This window comes from Canis lupus, chromosome 25 (assembly GCF_003254725.2).
Source record: "Canis lupus dingo isolate Sandy chromosome 25, ASM325472v2, whole genome shotgun sequence".
In the NCBI taxonomy this organism is placed as follows: domain Eukaryota; kingdom Metazoa; phylum Chordata; class Mammalia; order Carnivora; family Canidae; genus Canis; species Canis lupus.
In genome coordinates this window covers 38,608,605-38,624,519 of record NC_064267.1, presented here as the reverse complement: position 1 = coordinate 38,624,519, position 15,915 = coordinate 38,608,605, and the positions used below count along the sequence as shown (strand labels likewise).

Here is a 15,915-nt window from a genome sequence, read left to right as displayed (position 1 = left end):
CTTTGACTAACAGAAATACTGAAGCCTTCAACTATAAACAGCTTCCAAGGATACATACTAATATACAATTGCATGTATTTTTTTTTAAAGGAGCTGTAAGTAATCTAATTCCATTTCTGACTGTCACTTTTAAAGAGGAAATATAACCTCATATAGATCCCTTGAGGGCATCCACAGGGAACAGAGATGTTCCTAATCAGCCTAAGTAGTCCTTTGTGACAGAACCACTTTGCTCTAGCTGAGAGCTGTCTTCCAGACTTGCAATGTTTGGGAGAATTTCACTAATGTAGCATTTGTTTCATTAGGGAAAAAAAAAAATCCAATCCAGTTGGATAATAGAAAACATACTCGGAGAAACATGTCCCGGGAACATATTTTCTTGTTGCTTTCTGGTGAAGGGATATTGCCTCTATTGTTTTCAAAGTTCTGTGGCTAATAGTAAAAGGAGACAGTGTAGGGACAGGTTCCAGAATCCAGAAAGAAAAAGTTCACTTGAAAGTAAGCCTCACCTCTGGTCTTGGTACACCAGATGCTCTTTTGATTAGCCCTCCTCCTCAATGAATAGCTTTATTTTTTTTTTAATTTTTTTTTCAATGAATAGCTTTAACTGGTGTCCTAAACACGGCTTTACCTATATACATAGTAAACTTCTGAAACTGGCCTATGTTCACAGGTGCACACAAGCACTGCCTTTACAATTCGCCTGTGGCTAGATTCTGTTCTCTTTGGTCAGTTGCCTTCTATTTATTTAATGTCTGATGCCTGTGTTACCTCAGTGGCTCGACATACACATCATCCCTGTTTCTTAAATATCCCTTTTCACCCCCACACGTGACAAACTAGGGTTTTGTAACCTACCTCAAGTGAGCTCGCTTGTTGGAAGCTGTAGGTTTTGAGTGTTTGTTTTCTTACAGGCTTTTTAATAAAAAGTAAATCTCATTTAACAGTGCCTGCACAAAACCATTAGGGTTTAAAATAGCAGAAATGATGAGCTACTGAAATAATTTTTTTCATTCTCCATTAACTTTTCTTTTTTCGGTCTTTCTCTCCCATTCTTTCTCATCAAATGTTATTTGGGGCTGTTAAAAAAAAAAAAAAAAAAAAAAAAAAAAAAGCACTAACAGGATCACTTTTTTCTATTTATTTAGAATTTTTCACACAAAGAGCCTTTTCAGTAAAATCCCATTTGAGAAATGGAAGTGAAGGTACCAGAAAGTTACGAGTGACAGGGGGCTCAAGTTAGTTTAAAAAATAAGGAATTGCACTGAGAAAGCCTAAGTGACTTACAACACTGAGAACGTGATGAGGATATTCTTTTTCTGAGAGCTCAGTGTTTTAAGCCTCCAAGCTTCAGCACAAAAGGCATTTCGGCACATATGTGATCCAGAAGGTCAATCATATGAAATCCTATTTCCATTTTTTAAGCAATCCTTGGCAGTCTGCACATTTCTGAAATTGCAACTGGCATATTTCACAGAGAATTATCATCAATGCCTTTTCAAGGTCAAACATGCCCCATCTTTAGATTTTTAGCATTTATATCCCATATATCAAATCACAGCATATATTTAAGAAGGCATCCAGCAGACATGTTAAAGAATTTTAATTAAGCTATGTTCATTAATGTCATGTAGAATTTTGTTTACAATTGGACATAAATTACATGTTAAAAAATTAAAATATGTGTTAAATTTAGATGTGAGTATTCCGCTTCTGTTGCCAACCCTGAAACCCCAAAATGCTGAAAAATATTAAACATGTATTTTCTATTAAGAAATTTGAAGTAATTCCAAAAATGTACTCTGAGAAGAAATAAAAGCTTATTAAGTTTTAAATTGTCAGAATCCCAAGATGCCAGTCACTATATGAACAAAACAAAGTTGAGTTTGGATATTACAATGGACACTAAGAGGGGATAACTTAAGATACCCACAGACAGCCCTGGCACAGAGTCATGCAAGACCTTTGGTCCCTTCTTCCTGTCTGATCACTCATGTTTGGTTCTTTTGATATTTCTCTCTCAAACCTCACCCCCCCCCCCAACAACATCCAGAGACTTCTATGTCCTCAAATCATTGAGGAAGAAACCTCAATAATTTAGGAGGTTTTGCTGAATTTTGTCCTTTCAAAGATATTAACATTATACAATTCCAGAAAAATATTTGGAGGAATGGATGCAGGAAAGAATGTGTAGAGTTACCAATATCTGAGACAGATACCACATCTTCAAATCCTATTGAATGAACAGCTATAGAAGCAGTAGCACAAAGGTGCTTGGAATGCAATGAACCAGGTTGGGGACCTTGTCCTGCAGGGTTAGTCATTCATTCAGTCTCATTCAGCCTTCTGTAGCCTGAGCCATCTTTTCTTCTACGATGGCTGTGCAGTCTATGCTTTTTCCTAAGATGCCTTGGATCCTAAGCCTTCACGCCTACTCAAGTCCATAATCACAGTAATTTTTCCTTCTTTCTCCTAAGCCATTAACATTTCCCTTTCTATTGTAATCATTCATTCAGCATTTTAAATAAGTATTTTAAATAAGCATTTTAAATAAGTTTACTTTCTTCTTAAAGGAAAAATATAGAAAAACAAAATACCATAGACCCCACTTTCCACTACAATTACTCTCCATATTTTTGAATTTCTTTAGCCTCAAAGCCCTCAGAATAGTTCGCTATATTCTGCTTCAGTTCCTTTCTTCCCACTCACTCATGAATACAATCTCACTGGGTTTTGTTCCCAGCCCTTCACCAGAACTGTTCTTGTCAACACACCAATGTGGTAAGAGGCGTCAATTTTCAGGCTTCAACATAACTGATCCATTACGAAAATCTATCTTCTTTAATCACTTTTCTCACTTGACTCAGAGACATCACCATCCTTCATGGTTCTTCCCCTCTGTCATGGCTGTACTTTCCGGATTCTTCTATTGTTCCTACCATGTAAGCAGTCAGGTGCCCCAAGGAACAGTCCAGGGTGCATCTTGGACTTTAGATTCTAAGTGTACTCAACAAGGCTAATGTCTTGTGATCTATAGACCCTGATGAACCTCACATTCATGTCTCCAGCTTTGATCTTACCATAAATCCTGGATCGAACTGTCTATCCAGCATTCTCCACTGGGACATCCAAAAGGGCTCACAAAATTGGGATACCAAAGCTGAGCTTTCATTCCTCTAACAGTTAACTTAAACTTCGTCTCTTCTAGTCTTTGCTATTTCAATAAATGAAAACATCACTTTTCTCATGTTTCAGGCAAAAGACGAAGCAAAACACGCACATACATGGACACAAAACAACAGCAAAATGAAGTAGAAAGTCATCTTCAGTTTTTTTCTTATTCAACTCCCACCTCTCATCAATTAGAACATTTTGATGGTGCCCATAATTTGAGCATTTTATGCCACCTTTACTATTACCACCCTGGTCCAAGCCACCATCATCTCTCACCTGATTTATCACAAAGGATTTGTTTTTGGATTTCATACATTTAGCCATGCCCCATCTATCTCCTCAATACAGAAGCAAGACAAACCCTGGCAGAATGTTCGGTTAAAGTAGCTCACACCTCTGCTCAAAAATCTTCAATGAATTTTGTTTTCTCCTTCAGAATAAAACACAAAAGTTTATAAAGCTCTATATTACCCGGTGGCCTTCTACCAGTCTCAACTTAAATCTCCCCAATCCTTGCCTTGGTCACTGTGTGATGCCTTGTCCTCTTCTTAGAACACATCAAACTTAATATTCTCCCTGCCTACAATTCTCTTCTTGCCAATAGCCATACACTTCACATCTCTGGCAGCACTTTTCCAATGTCTCAAACATAATTTATGCAGCCTTCCCTAGGCTCTGTTTTATCTCCTTTACCAAGCTTTGTTTTACCACCTGTTATATATATTTATATATAATTATGTTTAGTGTTGTCTCCTCTTCACCCTTTCCTCAGAATGTATCTTCCTTACAACAGGAAATTTGTTCTGTTCATTGCTGTCACATCAAGGTCTTGAACATGGCCTGGCAGTTAGCAAAATTTTAAGATATATTTCCCCAATCAATTAATACATTTAACAGCAAATGTTTGTTGAACAATAAATCTGCTTTGGGTCTTTCTTCCCATGAAAGGTACACTGTGGTTTGGACATCAGCAACCATGGTGCATATTGCAATATGCATGCATTGTTTGGCCCGGTGGCCTTGAATCTTCTTGATCTCAGGTGTGAGGTGCCCTATCTGTCTCATGAGAATCAGTGTTATTTCTTACAACCAGGATTAAGTCTCTCTGTCTGATCCTTATTTCAGGGTGGAGTCAGAATTCATAAGATTAGGAAAGAAAACTATCTAAAAATCAGACATTTTCTGTCTTAATATCTTTATAGATACAACTTTTATAAAGTTTGTTGATGAAACACAAAAGTTAATAGTACAATGATAAGCACACTTTAGATTTCTGTAAAATCTAATGAAACCTCTGCAAATAATTCTATTTATATGGTTAAAGAAAAGAATGAATGATTGAGTTTTAATGCCAAGATCAGGAAAACTTTCATTATAAAGATGAAGCTGTTTTAGAGACATGTGAATTGTTCTTTTTTGTTATGAATTTTAGAAACATTTTAGGAAAACTTTAGAAACCTCATTTTTAATGAGTTTTCTTCAGTGCTAGCATACATACAGAAGTCCCTGAGAATTAATTCCCAAGGGGCGGAAATTGTCCTGAAGAAAGGCTATTTAGTGTATCCTAGAAGGGAATTGGTGATACCAACTAAAATTGGGGAGGAATAAAAAATAGCATAGTCCCCAACAATATATTGACTTAAATATAAACAATTGTGACAATATTTATCAAGTATATAATTTCACAAATATTTTTATACCTGTTAATACACGGATTTCCACTTAGTAGTCTAAAATAAAAAGATTACACTGTTTCAAAATAATCCTCCACAACATTTTTTTTTCTTTTTGGTTTCCAATGCTCTCTCTCTTTCCCAAACCTCTCATATAAAATTATTTGCCTTTAATGATTAAAATAGGGCTTCCTTATCTAGTTTCATTATAAGAATAAATAGTTCATCTAACAAATTTTTCCCTAATATAATAATGTTCACAGAGAGGAAGCAAAATTATTAATGTCAGATTAGATGAAAAATCCACCAACTATTGAAATAGCTTAACTAATATTATTCTGTATCCAGCTAATTGGTATGGATAATTTTCTGAGTTCTGAATCTTTGCACTTAGTAAATAGATCTTATTGAAAAAATAAGACTTTGTAGAATGCAATATGCCTCTACCTTTACCACTATCAAACACACATACACACACACACACACACACACACACACACACATACACACACTGAAAGCACTATGACATTTTTGGGGGAATCAAAAGATGTATATCCTTCTTTGGGCTTCAGTGCCCCAGGAAATTTAGCTTCAGTTTGGAAGTTGTAATCTGGTACTTATTTGCTTGTAGCTGTACATTTTGCAGTAAAAAAAAGTCATTTCATTTCAACAAACCTGGGGCACTCGGTACCAGACAAGATATGTAATAGTCCTAAAACTCTGCATAGAGAGCACTCAGGGAGGGTCCCCCTGCCTTCAGTGGCTCATATAATTCTAATTATCCATGAGTCTTTTTATAATCTAGGAAGAAGATGAGCCATTATAAAATAAGAACTATAACAAAGACCATTAAAGGTGGGGATTTTCATCAAATACTGACGATGAGAGTGTTTATGTGTTCCCTTGGGTTTTTACCAAGAGGTTGTTTGGTATGAGCTTTTATTAAAGAAAACTGAATTCTTTCCCAATCCCAGCTGTACCTCCATATGCACAACACACCAGTAAGTAACTTTTCTAAGCTGAGGCGAGAGTCCTGTGAGTCAGATGAATTGTGTTTCTGTTATAGTTGAGCTGCCAATTTCACTTGGTCTCATCAAGACTAACTGGTAAACACCCTTCTTGACCAGGTGACATCATCACAGCCTTTGCAGAACTCATGGATTTCCTTGTTACGCAAGACTTGGGATACTTTTATTTATATTTACCGTTTTATTGCTTCTTCTTGTCTTCGGCGTTTTTCATTCTTCTCCTTCAAGTAGGCCAGGTTGGTTTCATTTCTCAAGCGGTCATTCTCTCGAGCAATGTCTGATGCATTCTGAATGACCAAACCATCATAGGCCTTCATCCCCATATCCTCAATATATTGGAGAAATGTGTCCAAAGGGTCTTCCTCAGGATTAGAACTCATCATCTTGGAGGGTATCATGTAAAAAGGAACACTTCCTGTAGGATGAGAACACAGGTCACCTTTATCAAAGTGAAGGTAAAAAGCAAGGTGTTTGTTTATTCACCCTAATATCTCCTCAACCCAAAGCTCCAATGTTTATGGTAGAATCTATTGGGAGAAAATGTCTCATTAGATACTACAAACCATCAAGAGTATTTGAGGTAAATATTAAATGAATGTTGCCTGAGTAGCAAACACTCCCTCAAACTGACAAAATTAGCACATCGAAGACCAAATCTCTTGCGTTGAAAGGTAATGTGAGGGTACAAATACAATGTGTCGAGATCAACGTTTGGTTTATGTACTTAGAGTCAAGATTTTGTTTCTCAAAAATGTATTATTTCTATTTGCCATAAAGACATTCTTGCTCAATTTCAAATAAAATATGATTACTTGGAACGAACTTAAATTAGGTGTTTTTTTTTAATAATTTTAAACTAAGATCCACAAACCTAAAACAAGTGCCAAAATATCACAGTAATCAAGGATATACACATTTCTAATATAATTTATTTTGGAAATAATCCCTTTCTGATCCAACATTATTTTTCAAAATGGTGCTGCATCATGGCTGCTACTTCAACTCAAATAGCATAGGTCACCAAGATCACATTAATCCTCAGCAGTCTGGTAATTCAAGCAATGACAACTACAGTTATCACTGCTCATGAAGATTTGAAAACCCAAACTATAGAACGGATTACTGAAAAACCAAAATCAAACAAAATCAACAATAAAACATAGGACTTTCTACCAACATATACTCTGCTCACCTACAAAATGATGGAAATAATAGCTTCTACCTCCTGCTGATATAATGATTTAGAGAGGCGATGCTATAAAGAATTTAGCTTAGAGTTTAACAGTAATAACCATATAGTAATGTTAGCTAATATTATCATAATAAAAGTACAGGTAGAAGATTGGCAGCAATGGTAACATCAAATGTGTATACGAGTATACATAGATGGGTGATGTATAACCAGCAGGCTCTGAAAATCAGGATGCCTTGAAATAGAAGAATCCAATGAATTATAGAAATCAATGAAGCCAGAGGATAGAGAAATGGTGCTTCAATCAATCAAAAAATAGAACTGAAGTTTAATTAATTAATTGCATACAAGATAAGTATTTTATCCTTCTAGCTTATTAAGGCCCACTGTCCTCAATTGCATATTCACTGTTGTATAGGAAACTGGTATTACTGCGTCAGATTGAAAAATCAAAAGCAAAATCAATTAACAAGAAAAAAACTTGGCCATTTAAAATTATAAATTACATTTATGTCTTTTATGTTCTTTAAAAGTCTCAGAAAGACATTTTTTAAATATTCACCCAAATATCTAAGGTAGAAATCCTCGGCTTTCATTTTTGCTACTACGAATCATTTTCATTTTGATTTTTTTACAAGTATAATCATGTTCCATACCTGGATGGTAGCTATGGAAACTTTACTTCTTATCAGAGTTTATTAGCATTTCAGCTGTCAGTCAATTCATATGTTATTTGAGGCCCATTCTGAATTTAAAGATTTATTCTCCAATCTGTAAGAAATTGTTGAAACAAGAGGATACGAGTTGTTTCTTGACTCATGATTTCTTTTTTGTTAAGTTTTATTATGTTTGGTTTGGTTTTAAGCCATAATGGGTTGGCAAATGAAGTAGTCTTTTAATTCCAACTATCTAGCATAATTGAATTGTATTGTAATATCAGTCTGTGAGTTTAGATACTCAAGTGGTGGACACATGTAGAAATAAGAAATTACCATTACAAACGACTGCAATTTTCAGAAAAAAAAAAGGAACATTATTCTCAGAAAGCTGAAGCATTATGATTATTGGGAATTCATTTTTACCAAGGACTTTAGCAGGGAGTGTGCCTGGATAAAAAAATATCTGTAACTTTATGGCAATTAATTCTACCATAGTTAAGTGAGCCAAGTCAGTATTACAGGGATTCCACAGATAATGCCTCAGGGTGGAAGATGAACATTCCCACTTTGCCCTGGAGCAAAACTGCATATATTCCATTGTGAAAGACATTACCTCAAAATTTGTATTTCTTCCGTTAAATTTTCCTCCCATCCAAATGACATCAGATATTCTTTACAGTTATATATTCCAAATATTAACAAGGTTAATTGGGTACTTCTGAAAATTAATTATCTCTGTAAGTGGTCTTTCAAATTGCCTGGAGTTTAAATTGTGTTTATTCCAAGACAATATTAAATAATAATATCATAAAATATTTAGCCCATGGAAAGTTGTACAATAAGATTTTTTTAAAAGTTGAGATGAAAATTTGAGGGGTAAAAATCAACCATAAAATCTAGTAACACTTCCAGATAATGAAATGCAAATGTTGAATGCGAGCATGCTTGTCATCTAGTTCTAGGGAAGGATTTGATTCTATAATCACTCATTTATTCAATTATTTCTTAAGCATCTATTATGAACCAGGCACTGATAAAGGCAAAACTGTGTCCTTCTAGACATTTATATTGCAGTGTAAAAGCACAATAAATAAAAAAATTGCCATGCAGTCTGACAAGGGCACCAATTCAGGTAACAATGGTGGCTTTCATTAGTTTGTCATGGTTTATGGTCACCATTTTTGAGGATGAACGAAGAAAATTTTTTGACAATTATATTCAAAAATAAACATAAACAATGGACTTGGACCCTACTAATGTTGAAGCATCACATTTTTCTGCTTTCTCATCCACATGTAAAAGGTAATTTGTAATGGGGGGCAGGGGCAGAGGGCAGTTAGACAGTTCTGAAGAGCATAACTGAGAACTTGAGTAGTATGGCCTAAAAATCCCAATGGAAGCACCCCTAGGTCTCCAACTTTAGACAATCTAATGAACCCCTCCCTCTGAGCTTTAGTTTCCATGTTTTTGCAATGGTGGTTGGAATGATAACTTACCTCCTTACATTATTGGAGGTTCAGTTAGAAAATGAAAATCCAAGAAACATGAGCATAATCATCAGTTACTAACGTTGCTATTAGATACTTTTCACAATTCTTAACTGTGGCCAAGATTATGTTTAGTAATCACTCCTTGATAAACACATTTTTTACTTTGGAACATAAGTGAATAGAATATTTAATGAAGTTCAACATTCTTCGGCACAGATGTGCAAATGGAGGCATGGAAGGCGTTCGCAGACTTGCCTCCTAACCATGCAGGCAGATCATTTATCCATTCTACACCATTTTCTAGGTATAGAAAATGAGGGTCTTAGCACATAAGAAGCATGAAGCTCAAAGACTTAGAGTCTTCCAAGCCAAAGGTATTTCTCAGCTGCTGAACTCTGAATGAACAGATTCATTCATTCACTCCTCACTAAAGGAAGATGAGGCCTCATTTAAAAAAAGTGAACTTGATGTGAAGTGTCTATCTTATTACAACTGTTACCCATTTCTATGTGGTGAGAACCCACAGTCAGATATGATCATAAATCTGTTTCTCTTTCAGAAATGTATAGTTATGGCTAAGATGGATATTGAGTAAGGAACATTTTATACCACTAAAAACTAAGCTTCATTTTGACTGCTGGATATTAGATCAAGTTCATTTCTGGCCCTTGAATGACAACCCTGTACGCAAATATTTTATAAAGCTTTGTCTTGAACACTGAATCCCTAATATTGACATCTTAGGAAGACTATAATAGTTAAGAAGTGAAGAGGCCCTCACCTTTAGGTAGCATCTTTAGCTCTACCCTAATAAGTAAGAGATTCTTATTAGACCTCAAATGACTGCATGGTACCTTTGGGACAACAAAGTGAGTGAGATTGAAAGGATCTGTTGCTTTTGCATTCTCCAGTTATCCCCTTTATTTAAATTAGTATGTGTAAGCAGCCCATTTTTGCTCCCAACAAATTAGGCATTTTAGCCCCCCCTAGAGCATTAGTTGAAAACTGACATCCATGGTCTTCATCTACAGGGTAGATAGATTTTGATAAAAATGCATGGCATGGGCTCAAATAGTGCAAAATTTGTATGTGTGCTCTTTTTCTTGGAAGTTGTAGCTAATATTGAAAATCTGTGTCAGGGTGGTCTTAGGAAAGCACCTAAAATGACCGAGATCAGAATCCCCATACAAATCACAGAGAGCTTCACTTATTCCTTTCTTCCACTGCTATATTGTATATTCATAAAACCCTCCTTTTGTTTGATTTTTGGATTACTGTATTTAAAATCATTACCATTCTAATAAAAGCTACAGATGTTGGCTTAAACACAACTGGATAGCTAATTGCTCATCTTTATTTTATTCTTTCACTCTTGTTAGTTATTTCCTGTAGACCACACCCTTCACAAAGCATATTTTATATAATATTGTGACACTTCCTAAAACTTGAAATTTCACTCTACTTAGCTAAGATGCACCAATTTAAACTGGTGAGATTGAGGTCATATTTAAAACACTAAGCATTTAACTTTGTATTCAATTAACCATGTCTTTATTTTCTTTTGTGTAAAACCATCACTGTACCTTTCCCATGCAGAGCCTAGAGCTGAAAGTATCATTACATTTCTTTACAATGTTTCCACTTAAATGAAACTATTTATTACATATACATGTGGAGCATAGAATATACATAAAAGTATCCAAATGGAATCCATAGAAACATAAAAATCCACTTGCTTATTTTCTTTCTGTACCCAAGAAACTCAAGAAGCTGAGACACTACATGACTTTCAATGTTAAAGCCAAAAAAAGTGCACATTTTTGAGGATTCAGTGTATGCAAAAACTTTAAGAACATACATTTATGTAGATTTACCTTATAAATTAAGAAATCAATTTTTGTAGCCTTAATTTACCAGAAGATAATTTGATGTGTCAGTAATTCATGTCAAGATTGGGTTCTCCATGGTATAGAAGGTATTTGATTAATTACAGGCTATTGTTGAAGAAAAGACACACAGAAAGGGTCAGATAACAATTAGCATGCCATCTTCTTATACATGTTAAAGTATTTCTCTTTTCTTAAAATTCAGAACAAATTCCTCTTTTGGTGTAATTTCATGCATTGTGACATTCTGGCTCTACAAGAAGTGACTCAGGTGGGTGTGTACACCAACTTAGGAGGCAAAGCCTTCTGATGGATCATTGACCACCATCCACCAAAAGTGGGGTTCTAGTATATTAGTATCATCTGAATGAATGAGCCCACTGGCCCTTGTGGGGGCCGGCTCTTTTAATCTCTTCTTAAAATGTTTGTTCAGAATTCCTGAAATAGAGTTGTTCTCCATCTAAAACTTTGGTTTTCCAAGATTTAAAGTTGTGAAAACTCCATTAATCCAGATATTTTCCGTATCTACCAAGTGATAGAGGAAGGAAAAGCAACTGTTGGGGAGAGACCTGCTTCTCCATTCTTGAAGTTAAGAAGCTTCTTAAATTTTAGTTCACAGTTAACCCTAAAGGATAATGTTATAGCTAGAATAATGTAAAGTTTATCTTGTGTTGTTTTTATGCTGCTGTTTGTTTTGACTGGGAAAAACAAAATACATACAAGGAAATAAATTTCTCAGTAGAAAGACTAGGCATTTAGTCTTCATTTCACATTGTGTATTTCATTTCATTTGCATATGGGAAAGTTAACCAGGCCCCGTCCTTAATTATTTCTGAGGTTTTCACACCACACCTGTCTCAATGCTGTGAGGAAGTTATTAGGATTTGAGCTATTAAAAGTTGATTTTCCCTCTCACTCAAATCATTCCAACCTCTCTAAGACAGAAAATCCTATTTCATGTAGCAGTATCAACTCCTCCAAATAAAAGTTTCCCAAGGCAATTTTAACTGTATTTTTTTGGTCAGGAGAAGGAAAAAGATCTCTTACATATTTTGCATGTACTTAGACCAATTTGAAAACACATTGTGAAAATATAAGTATTTAAATAATCAGTCTTCACATACATATGTAAAATATGTATGCAAATTAATTTCTAAAATTTGCTGACTTCACATAGGATTAAATCAACAGACAAGATTGCCTGGTTATAATTCGTCACCTGTGTAAACCACGTCAAAATTGTTATTCTGATAATGTGTCAAAAATAAATCCTATCATTTCACTTTGATTATGCTTAAAATCCTGCCCTCGACCCCACAAATGGTCACGCTCATTTTCTTATTCAAACTTTCATCAAAATGCAGCTGTTCTGCCCAAAATGGGAAATGTTAGAGTTAAAACCACGAGAGCTTGTTGAAGTGACTACAAAGACGCTGATTGCTTTTTTTTCGCAGAAGGCAGATTACTTGATAGTGAGTTTTTCTCTACACTCTCCCTTCCCTCAATGGGTAAAATGGGTATGGATCATGTTAATAGAGTAACATCATAAATTGGACTTCCCCAAACTTCCAGGTTGTCATGTGCTATTTGCCTACGGTCTAAAGAAATAACACAGTTCCAGCAATATTATGGACTCACACAAAATGTCAATGGCTGAGGTACTTTTCTGAGCCTTTGGCCAAATGTTTCCAGACGCTTACAAGGCAGTATTTGCAAAGTAGATATAGTCAGTATGATAAATTGCTGACTGGAGCTGCAATGGAAACCATCTAATTGAATTGAGAGTCTATGACTTTTTTTTATTTCTTGTAACAATAGACAACCTTCTTGTCTCTAGGATTTTTACACTTCTCTTTCTAAACTTTGCAAATGCCCCAAGTCCTTGGGCTTCTCTATAGTTTCTTTTGAAGTGGTAGTATTTTTTCTCAGGTCTGTTTTCACTGATTTCCTAAACTGTCAGTGTCCTTCAGAGTCCCCTTCTTTGCTGAGTTGGCAAACATATGTTGCAATGACCACAGAAAAATAAAATAATTTTGGTATTTGAGGCTCACATATTCTAATACTAATCTGTTTACCAATTGACTGTGTAAAAAATAAGTTGGAACATTATTTAACATGTGAAGAATTAGGAGAGGAGTTCATTTTCACTCTTGCTCCACAGTCATTATTTCATACAAGTTGGTTATAATTTTTTGCATGTTAAAATGACTAGAACTACATAGTATAACTTTTAACACTGAATTCCCTTATTTTGGGGCTATGTTTACAAAAAAAAACAAAAACAACAGTTCTATGGTACAGAAACAACTTTAGGATTTCCTAATGAGAAGGAACAATATTATTTCATGTAATAGTTCTTCCAGCTAGGGAAGACCTATATTTCTTGTATTTAAAATATTTCTAGTTCTTGAAAAAATTAAGATGAAGACACTCCAACAAAATAAGTGTATGTCCCAGGTAAAACAAGTCTACCAAAAGTTCAATAGAAAATATTTGTTGTGATAAGGTTAAGGAAATCTTTCTGATATTGAGTGATATTAAAATACATGTTTCTCAAAAAGGTTTTGATCTACTCAGTTAGGAAGAAGCAGTTTCAGCTTTAGTGTATGTCTTATAGTTTTTTTTTTCTTGGTAGGTTTTTTTTTTTTTTAGAATGCAAAATTAGGCTGACACAAATGAGCTGAGAGACTGTTGTAAAATATTTATGGTATGGAATAGCAGATAAATAGCTAGCATGCACAACGTGAATGCCAATTAACACCCTTGAAAATATTTTCAATGCTTTTAATAATTTAACATGGCTTATTTTACCAATGAAAATCTAGTTTAGCCATTTCTGTGGTAATGTAACTAAGTGGGTAAGAGGGTACGAAATAGCCTGAGGCTTATTAAAGCCTTAGATGCCTTCGCTGTGGCTTTATTTCTGTTCCACCTAATAAGACATGCAAACTTCAGCATTAAGTATCCCCAGATAAAATCCATTCCATTTCATAACCAGATTGCTTGATCTATTTAGTGCTGGATTCAATTAGCATGCTTAGATAATCTGAAAAATGAGATACATACCAAAATTTAAGTCTCCAGGGAGAGCTAAGTGCAATAATCAGAAGGTGACTTGTGTCTTTCAGAGCCCTCTCTCGCGGTTGATCTCAGGGCAGTTCTGTAGGAGTAATCCAGCACCATAAGAAATAGACTTGTAGTTCAGCTCAGTTTTTCTTCAATTAAAGTGCATTGTGTCTGGATGGGAAAAGTGTCCATTCCCAGATTCTTCATCACTAGAGATCAGAGCATTCTTGATGTTCTTCCTATCAGATAAAATGGCCTTTAAAGTTTGCTAGGAAGATACGGTGGCAGAAGACAGGTGCTTGCTTCCTTAAATCGACATTCAGAGAAAAGAGGGCATAGCTAATGGGTGGGGATGAATACACAGCCCCTCGCCTTCCAGGTCCAGCAGGAAAGAAATTGAATGATTTTACCCACTTTGCTACACAGATGATTACAAGACTCGAAGCAATCACCCAGGCTGGCTAAGGTGCCTCATTTGATTATATTCTGTGAAGACAAAAATAAATGAAAACAAAAAATCAGAAGCATCCTCTCTAAATGTCTCCTTTCAGCCAAAAAGATGCTCTTTCTCATTGCCACTTACATACAGAAGGTTTGGAGCAGCCTAGCTTGTGGCATCGTCCCTCCCCCGTGACAACCAGCTCTCTCTCTCCCATTCTCTCTCTTTCCCCTCCCTCCCTCCCTGCCCCTGACTCCCTCCCTTCCTGCTTCTCTCTCTCTCTCCTCTCCAGCTGCCTTAGTCTGTTGATGCTGCTGCTGATTAATCAGGGATTCTGAAACAAAGAACCTACCTTCTGAAATAAGCAGTAATCTTTCTTCTCTGTTTCTGCAATCCGTCTGCCTTGAACAGCAAAGCTGCCAGCATTCTAGCACCTTGGATAGTTCCTGCTCACTAGGCCCATTGGAAACGGAAGAAGAAACTGAAGAAATGGCAAGAAACCCGAAAGCAGCATCGTTCTACTTCGGATTTCGCCTCCCTGGGGCCTCCCATCCTCATTAAAGGCCTCACATCTAGGCAACAGAACCTCTCTCTTTTATCTATCTGAACTGAAGTCTGATTAGTCAATAATAAAATGAAAAGAGGATAAAGAAACCCCTTCATTTATATCCACTACAACACTAAAATTCAATCTTTGTGGAGAAGAAAAAATATAAATCCATCAAAAATAAATGTTCTTCCTACAGAGGGTGTTTAGGTGATAAGCTTTTCACCCCTGGCATGCCTAATGAAAATGAGCAACAACTTAAATGGAACATCGAGATCTCAGTTTGATAACCTTATTTGATATCAATTTTGCCTGCACCCTCCCTGCACAGCCGAGCCAGGCACACAATTACTGCTGACGTACTTCGGGCTGCTGCTTGGGGAAAGAGGGGAGGAGCCTTTTAACCTCATCAAAACAGCTTCATGCCACCTGCTCCCATGGCATGAGAACAAAACTAGCCCACTTAGAAAGAACATGCACAGCACACACGTATGTTGAATAAAGATCTCAGAGAGCATGCTATTTTTTTTTAACAAAAATAAGATGTGAATTAACTATGGTGTGTGTGTCACTGACTCCTGTAGACTCCCTGTTGAAATTATTTAAAGTCATTCTATTTCTTATATTTCCTGAGAACTCTCTTCATTCCATTCTTAAAAGCCTGCTGAATATATGCTTATATGCCATGTTATATAATACAACTTCTATAAATATGTGTATATAGGTATACAAAAATATGTGTGTCTATACATACACACACA

General features: G+C 35.7%; 1 protein-coding gene across 4 annotated transcripts in view; it reads right to left on the bottom strand.

Moving 5' to 3' along the window:
• NYAP2 (neuronal tyrosine-phosphorylated phosphoinositide-3-kinase adaptor 2) overlaps positions 1–15,517 on the bottom strand; it is a 260,678-nt gene extending 245,161 nt beyond the window's left edge. For 2 of the 4 annotated variants that reach the window (XM_025463247.3, XM_035719837.2), the window contains exons 1-2: positions 14,169–14,816; positions 6,053–6,290 (exon numbers count right to left, since the gene is read on the bottom strand). In XM_025463247.3, coding sequence (XP_025319032.3) covers positions 6,053–6,273 — 221 coding nt within the window. In that variant the 5' untranslated portion in view covers positions 6,274–6,290; positions 14,169–14,816. Of the gene's footprint in view, positions 1–6,052; positions 6,291–7,723; positions 7,839–14,168; positions 14,817–14,959 lie in introns of those variants that run through there. The other 2 variants (XM_025463249.3, XM_025463248.3) reach the window with 2 other exon arrangements.
• Positions 15,518–15,915: the final 398 nt, after the last annotated feature.